This window comes from Stomoxys calcitrans, chromosome 4, assembly GCF_963082655.1.
Source record: "Stomoxys calcitrans chromosome 4, idStoCalc2.1, whole genome shotgun sequence".
Lineage (NCBI taxonomy): Eukaryota > Metazoa > Arthropoda > Insecta > Diptera > Muscidae > Stomoxys > Stomoxys calcitrans.
In genome coordinates, this window is record NC_081555.1 from 19,283,765 (window position 1) to 19,292,268 (window position 8,504).

The 8,504-nt window shown below is 44.8% G+C and overlaps 1 protein-coding gene across 1 annotated transcript; it reads right to left on the bottom strand.

The window, feature by feature from the left end:
• Nucleotides 1–1,145: 1,145 nt before the first annotated feature.
• Nucleotides 1,146–8,113, bottom strand: LOC131996878 (aspartic and glutamic acid-rich protein-like). The gene is made up of 3 exons (XM_059367057.1): nucleotides 8,055–8,113; nucleotides 4,369–4,531; nucleotides 1,146–1,736 (listed from the first exon to the last, which is right to left on the bottom strand). Exons 1-3 carry the CDS (start codon nucleotides 8,111–8,113, stop codon nucleotides 1,146–1,148), a joined length of 813 nt encoding a protein of 270 aa, XP_059223040.1.
• Nucleotides 8,114–8,504: the final 391 nt, after the last annotated feature.

The window sequence follows — 8,504 nt, forward strand, 5'->3', positions numbered from 1 at the left end:
CTTCCCTACGGTCTTCCCTACGGTCTTCCCTACGGTCTTCCCTACGGTCTTCCCTACGGTCTTCCCTACGGTCTTCCCTACGGTCTTCACTACGGTCTTCCCTACGGTCTTCCCTACGGTCTTCCCTACGGTCTTCCCTACGGTCTTCCCTACGGTCTTCCCTACGGTCTTCCCTACGGTCTTCCCTACGGTCTTCCCTACGGTCTTCCCTACGGTCTTCCCTACGGTCTTCCCTACGGTCTTCCCTACGGTCTTCCCTACGGTCTTCCCTACGGTCTTCCCTACGGTCTTCCCTACGGTCTTCCCTACGGTCTTCCCTACGGTCTTCCCTACGGTCTTCCCTACGGTCTTCCCTACGGTCTTCCCTACGGTCTTCCCTACGGTCTTCCCTACGGTCTTCCCTACGGTCTTCCCTACGGTCTTCCCTACGGTCTTCCCTACGGTCTTCCCTACGGTCTTCCCTACGGTCTTCCCTACGGTCTTCCCTACGGTCTTCCCTACGGTCTTCCCTACGGTCTTCCCTACGGTCTTCCCTACGGTCTTCCCTACGGTCTTCCCTACGGTCTTCCCTACGGTCTTCCCTACGGTCTTCCCTACGGTCTTCCCTACGGTCTTCCCTACGGTCTTCCCTACGGTCTTCCCTACGGTCTTCCCTACGGTCTTCCCTACGGTCTTCCCTACGGTCTTCCCTACGGTCTTCCCTACGGTCTTCCCTACGGTCTTCCCTACGGTCTTCCCTACGGTCTTCCCTACGGTCTTCCCTACGGTCTTCCCTACGGTCTTCCCTACGGTCTTCCCTACGGTCTTCCCTACGGTCTTCCCTACGGTCTTCCCTTTGGGATTTCCTTTGATTTTCTTGCGGTCTTCCCTACTGCTTTCCCTGTGGTCAACCATTCGGTATTCCCATCGGTCATTCCTAGGTCCTTCCCTAATGTCTTCCCTACTGTCTTCGGTACTCTATTCCCCTACGGTCTTCTTTTTGGGCTTTCCATTGGTTTTTCCTGCGGTCTTCCCTAATGCCTTCCTTTAGTCTCGCAGTTGATCTTACTTATCATTTTTCCACCGATCGTTTTACAGGCCTTCCCATAGATCTTCCCACCGAAGGTCTTCCCCTTGGTTTTCCCAATCCGCTTCCTTAGGTTTCCCTATTGGCTTCCCTTTGGTTTTCTCTTAGGTCCTTCTTTTGACCTTCCCATTGGTTTACCCTTTTGTGGGTCTAAGCTCTGGACTTTTCTTTGATCTTTCTTATGGTCTTCTCTCTGGTCTTCGCTTTGGTCTTCGCTTTGGTCTTTGCTTTGGTCTTCGCTTTGGTCTTCGCTTTGGTCTTCGCTTTGGTCTTCACTTTGGTCTTCGCTTTGGTCTTCGCTTTGGTCTTCGCTTTGGTCTTCGCTTTGGTCTTCGCTTTGGTCTTCGCTTTGGTCTTCGCTTTGGTCTTCGCTTTGGTCTTCTCTCTGGTCTTCGCTTTGGTCTTCGCTTTGGTCTTCGCTTTGGTCTTCGCTTTGGTCTTCGCTTTGGTCTTCGCTTTGGTCTTTGCTTTGGTCTTCGCTTTGGTCTTCGCTTTGGTCTTCGCTTTGGTCTTCGCTTTGGTCTTCGCTTTGGTCTTCGCTTTGGTCTTCGCTTTGATCTTCTTTTTGAACTTCGCCTTGATATTTGCTTTGGTCTTCGCCTTGGTCTTCTCTTCGAACTTTCCTTTGGTTTGCCTTCTGGTTTCCCTTTGGAATTCTCTTCGGGATTCCCTTTAATTTGCATTGTATCTTCTCTTTGGTCTCCCTTTAATCTTTACTTTGGTCCATCCCTCGGTATTTTCTTCCGGTCTTACCTTCGGCTGCTGTACTGTTTTTCTACCGTTATTCCATACGGTTTTATGCCTGACATGTCTTCTACTCCTACCCTGATCACTCCTCGAGCCTTTCCTTTTGTTTTCCCCTCGATCCTCCACAGGCCATTCCATCAATTTTTCCTCTTGTGTTTTGTCTGGAATTCCCTTCGGTTCTCTTTTCCTCCGGTATTCTCTCCTGTCTTCCATCCGATTTTCTGGTTGGCATGTCTTCTAGTCTTCTAGATGGAAAACTGAAAAAAAGGGGTAGCACCAAAAGAGATCCTAACGAAAGCCCAGAGAAAGAAACCATTGCAGAGGCCTATGGTAAGATGGAGGAGACGACTAAAGGAAAGCCTGGTAGGGAGATATACTACCATATCTCTTCCAGCCTTTCCTTTAGAGATCTAGAGAGATGTACTACCATATCTCTACCAGACTTTCCTTTAGTAGCCCCCTCGATCATCTCATAGGCCTCTCCAATGGTTTCTTTCTCTGGGCTTTCGTTAGGATCTCTTTTGGTCCTACCCTTTTTTCAGTTTTAACTCTCGTACCTTTACTAATTTTCATTTTTATATCCTTTTATTCATTTTCGGTTTGACCTATGTTTAGATTTTCTTGACGTTTTCTTCGGATCTTCTCACGATTCTGTCTCTGGTCTTTCCTTCGATATTATCTTCAGCCTTCCATGCGATCACCTTCTATGTCCATGTTTGTTGCCCCAGAATTTTTTATTTCCCTCGCCAATTTTTTAAAATGTTTCCCATCTAAAGGATTCACCCTGCCCGATCTACTGACCACTCATCTGTCTGGTTCTAGGATATCCAATTACAATTTTTTAAGGACGCCTAACCAGTAACCCTTATATTCTACCAATTACCTACCATTGTTTTGACATTTTCTAACAAGGTGATCCCTGGGCTTTCCTGAGCTATCCTTAGCACAGTGGTGTGTGTCTCTTCTATTCTAAAATTTTTATTCTATTTTTATATTCATTCGAAAACCCTTTCAAATCCTTCATAATCTTGCCAGAGCTATGGCAGGGCAGCTTATGCGAAAAGTGTCTTTACTTGTACGCTAACAATGTTGTTAACAGGACATGTTGTTCAGCCTTTTAGCAAAACCCCCAGTTAAGCCTCTTTCGCAAATTCTAGACAATGGCATGGTATGCTCATAAATGCATATGACAAAGTTTATGGTTTGTTCCCTTTATGCATTGGCCCATAGTGAAGCAATGAGCTTAGAATAGACTGTCCGATGTTGTACTACCCAGCCATTTCCACATAAGTATATCTGAACTAAGCAAAAGAAGGCTTTAAATTTCGCTTAGCTATTATTTATGTACTCACAACTATTGGCAGCAGAATAAACTAAGAGTGGAAAAGTTTTCCAACTAAGTAAATATGATTCCATTTTATAGAAGGTTCATACGAGGCTACATATGTAGTTTCGTGTGCATGCAGATCTCTGAGTTAGCAAAAAGACTTTATTTCTGCACTACTCATACCCAGGCATATGCAATTAAAATGGAGTTGAAACTTTTCTCAGCTAGTGGGCTTAATTGAGTTTTGTTAACTTTATGGAATCGAAAGAATATGGAATGTGATAAAGAATTTCCTTAAGAAATAAAATTTTGACGAATTTAGTTATAATAAATTGACAATGTTTTCTATAGGAATACAATTTTGACAAAATTTTCTGGAGAAATAAAATATGTGTCCTGCTATGTCTGAGAAAGTTACTGTTTCTTTCCTTCAGAACTCATTCGCATTCGCTTGGCCATTAGCCTCAACTCAAAGAGAGAAACCCAAAGGGAATAACAAAGAATGAAAGAATGGAAAGAACAAAGGGTTGAAGAAAGGGAAGACCAAAGCAAGAGCAAAGACAAGATCGAAGGGAAGACCAAAAGATAGAGCCAAGAATAGATCAAAGGGAGACCACGAGGTGGGCAAAGGGAAGATCAAATCGAAGACCAAAAGTAAAATCCATTTGATTACCCAAGAGAAGACCAAAATAGAAGTTCTAAATGCAGACCAAAATTAAAATCGAAGGGGAGACCAAAGACTAGAGCATAAGGTGGACAATGTGATTATCAAAGGGGATACTAAAGGGAAGCCCAAGTGGAAGACTAAAAGTGAAGACCAAAAGGGCGACCATAGGGACGAGCAAAGGGAAGGGCAAAGGGGAACTCCCAAAGGAAGACCGAAGGGCGACCATAGGGAAGAGCAAAGGGAAGGACAAAGGGGAGAACCCAAAGGAAGACCAAAGGGAAGATCCAAAGGAAGATCAAGGTACAGACCAAAGGGTGGAGAAAAGGGTTCAGAAACAGAACAACTTAAGGGAGACCCAAAGGGACGATCTAAGGTAAGATCGAAAACCAAAGAAAAGACTTAAACTAAGACGAAAAGGATGACCAAAAGGTAGACAACTGGGAGGGCCAAGGGAAATGGTGACGGGAAGTGCAAAGGGATGGGCAAAGGGTAGACCAAAAGGTAGACCAAATGGAGGACCTTAGGAAAGACCAAGGAGAAAAGTAAAGGCGAAGGGAATACCAAAGCGTAGACCAATGGGAAGACCACAAGGAAGCCCACAGGGAAGCCCACAGGGAAGCCCACAGGGAAGCCCACAGGGAAGCCCACAGGGAAGCCCACAGGGAAGCCCACAGGGAAGACTACAGGGAAGACCACAGGGAAGACCACAGGGAACACCAAAATCCTTCAAAGCAATGGGACGAAAAGAAAAAAGGAAAGTTAAAGAGTATACCTAGGGTAAGATCATTGGCAAAATCAAAGGGGAGTCTATATGAAAGATTATAGGGATGACCATATGGGAATGGGAAGGGTAACATCATTTGGAAAGCCAAAGGGATGTACAAGGGGATGAGCAAAGGGATGGCCAAAGGGAAGACCAATGGGGAGACAAAAGGGATGACCAAAAGCATGACTAAACGGAAGATCAAATGGAAGACCAAAGTGAAGACCAAAGGAAGAGCATAGTTAAAGGCAAATGGAAGAAAAAGGTTGAGACCATAGAAAGGACCATAGGAATGACTAAAGCTAAGAGCAAAGGAACTAATGGGTGATTTTTTTGAGGTTAGGATTATCATGCATTAGTATTTGACAGATCACGTGGGATTTCAGACATGGTGTCAAAGAGAAAGATGCTCAGTATGCTTTGACATTTCATCATGAATAGACTTACTAACGAGCAACGCTTGCAAATCATTGAATTTTATTACCAAAATCAGTGTTCGGTTCGAAATGTGTTCAAATTTTGACAAATTTTGTTCAGCGATGAGGCTCATTTCTGGTTGAATGGCTACGTAAATAAGCAAAATTGCCGCATTTGGAGTGAAGAGCAACCAGAAGCCGTTCAAGAACTGCCCATGCATCCCTAAAAATGCACTGTTTGGTGTGGTTTGTACGCTGGTGGAATCATTGGACCGTATTTTTTCAAAGATGCTGTTGGACGCAACGTTACGGTGAATGAACACATTTCGAACCGAACACTGATTTTGGTAATAAAATTCAATGATTTGCAAGCGTTGCCCGTTAGTAAGTCTATTCATGATGAAATGTCAAAGCATACTGAGCATCTTTCTCTTTGACACCATGTCTGAAATCCCACGTGATCTGTCAAATACTAATGCATGAAAATCCTAACCTCAAAAAAATCACCCTTTACAAGGGGAGGAGCAAAGGGATGGTCAAAGGGAAGACCAATGGGGAGACAAAAGGGATGACCAAAGGCATAACTAAAGGGAAGATCAAATGGAAGACAAAAGCGAAGACCAAAGGAAGAGCATAGTTAAGGACAAATGGAAAAAAAAGGGGAAGACCAAAGGGAAGACCATAGGAATGACTAAAGCCAAGAGCAAAGGAACTACCAAAGGGAATGACAAAAGGAAAGGCAAAGTGGGCGAAAGGTACACCAAAAGCAAAAGGAAAGGCAAAGGGAAGAGAAAATGGGTGATTGTAGGAAAGACCTAAAGTAAGACCGATGGCTAGACTAAAGAAGAGTTCAGACGATGGTTAGAGGGGTGACCATAGGGAACCGCGAAGTGATGACCATTGGGAAGACCAATGAAAACGGACAAAAGGAAGACCAAAGGGAAGTACAATGGGGGACCAGAGAGAAGACCAAATGGAAGTACAAAGGCAAGAGCAAAGCGAATACCATAAGGAGGAAGACGAAAGTGAAGACCAGAGGAAAAACTAAAGGGAAGTCCAAAGGAAAGGACAAAAGGAAGACCAAAGGGAAGACCAAAGTGAAGACAAAAGGGAAGACCAAAGGGAAGACTTAGGGAAAGATCAAAAGTAAGAACAGAGGGAAGACAAAAGGCAAGATCAAAGGGTATACCAAAGGGATGACCAATGGGAAGACTAGAAGAAAGACCAAATGGTCGACAACAGGGAAGACCAAAGGGAAGTCCAGATGGTAAATTAAAGGGAAGACCAAAAGAAAGATCAAAGGTAAGAACAAAGGGATGACCAAAGGGAAGACCAGAGGAAAAACTAAAGAGAAGTCCAAAGGAAAGGAGAAAAGGAAGACCAAAGGGAAGACGAATGGGAAGACGAAAGGGAAGACCAGAGGAAAAACTAAAGGGAAGTCCAAAGGAAAGGACAAAAAGAAGACCAAAGGGAAGACCATAGAAAGGACCATAGGAATGACTAAAGCCAAGAGCAAAGGAACTACCAAAGGGAATGACAAAAGGAAAGGCTAAGTGGGCGAAGGGTACACCAAAAGCAAAAGGATAGGCAAAGGGAAGAGAAAATGGGTGATTGTAGGGAAGACCCTAAGAAAGACCGATGGCTAGACTAAAGAAGAGTTCAGACGATGGTTAGAGGGGTGACCATAGGGAACCGCGAAGTGATGACCATTGGGAAAACCAATGAAAACGGACAAAAGGAAGACCAAAGGGAAGTACAATGGGGAGGCCAGAGAGAAGACCAAATGGAAATACAAAGGCAAGAGCAAAGCGAATACCACAAGGAGGACCGTGGGGAAGACCAAAGGAAAGATCAAAGGGTAGACCAAAGGGAAGACCAAAGGGAAGACCAAAGAGAAGACCAAAGAGAAGACCAAAGGGAAGACCAAAAGGCAAGATTAAAGGGTATGCCAAAGGGATGACCAATGGGAAAACCAGAGGAAAGACCAAATGGACGACAACAGGGAAGACAAAGAGGAGATCAGAGAAAGACCAAAAGGAAGACAGAAGGGACGATCAAAGATTAAACCAAAATGATAATCAAAGGAAAACCCAAAGGAAATACCAAAAATTAGACCTAAGGGTATACCACAAGGAAGACCAAAGGAATGACCAAATAGACGATGGAGAGGGAAGACCAAGGGGCTGACCGAATTGAATACATAAAGGATGATAAAAGCGAAGTCTTAAGGGTAAAACAAAAACAAGACCACAAGTATTACCAAAGGTAAAGCCAATTGTTGGAGTCCACCGTAGCGCAGAAGTTAGCATGTCCACCTATGACGCTGAACGCCTGGGTTCGAATGCTGGCGAGACCATCAGAAAATTTTTTTCAGCGGTGGTTTTCCCCTCCTAATGCTGGCAACATTTGTGAGATACTATACCAAGTAGAACTTCTCTCCAAAGAGGTGTCGCACTGCGGCTCGCCCTTCGGACTCGGCTATAAAAAGTAGGCCCCTTACCATTGAGCTTAAAACATGAATCGGACTGCACTCATTGATATGCGAGAAGTTTGTCCCTGTTCCTTAGTGGAATGTTCATGGGCAAAATTTGCAAAGCCAAAGTGTTGGCCAATTGGAAGACCAAAAGGAACGTCTAAGGGGAGACCAAAGGGACTACTAACGAGAAGGCACAAAGGAAGACGAGAGATAAGAACGATGGCAAGATCAAAGGGGACACCATAAGCAAAATTAAGGGGATGATCAAAGGGATGGGCAAAAGGACGATCAAAGGGAGGAACAACGGGTGACCATTGGAAAAACCATTGGTATGGGCAAAGATTAGGACACAGGGAAGGGCAAGGGGAAGACCAAAGGGAAGACCAGAAAAAAGACCAGCGGGAGGACCAGAGGGAAGACCAGATTGAAGGCTATAAGGAAGACCAAAGGGAAGTGAAAGGGGAAGACCAAAGGGAAGACCATAGAAAATACCATAGGGATGACTAAAGAGAAGGACAAAGGAAATACCAAAGGGAATGGCGAAGAAAAGGGCATAGCGGTGATTAAAGGGAAGACCCTAGGGAAGACCAACGGATAGACCAAAGGGAAGGCCAAGGAGAAGACTATGGAGAAGACCAAGGTGATGACCATAGGGAGGACCAAGAAGATGACTTTAGGGAAGATCAAAGGGAAGGACAAAACGAAGGGCAAAGTGAAACCCAAAGGAAAAACCAAAAGGCAGAACAAGGGAAAGACCAAATGGATGACCATAGGGAAGAACAAAGGGACGGACAAACGGAAGGGCAAGGGGAAACCCAAAGGGAAGGCCAAAAGGAGGACCAAAGACAGACCAAATAGAAGACCAAAGGGCAGACCAGGGGTATGACCAAGGGTATGACCAAGGGTATGACCAAGGGTATGACCAAGGGTATGACCAAGGGTATGACCAAAAGGCAGACCAAGGGTGTGACCAAGGGTATGACCAAGGGTATGACCAAGCGTATGACCAAGGGTATGACCAAGGGTATGACCAAAGGGAAGA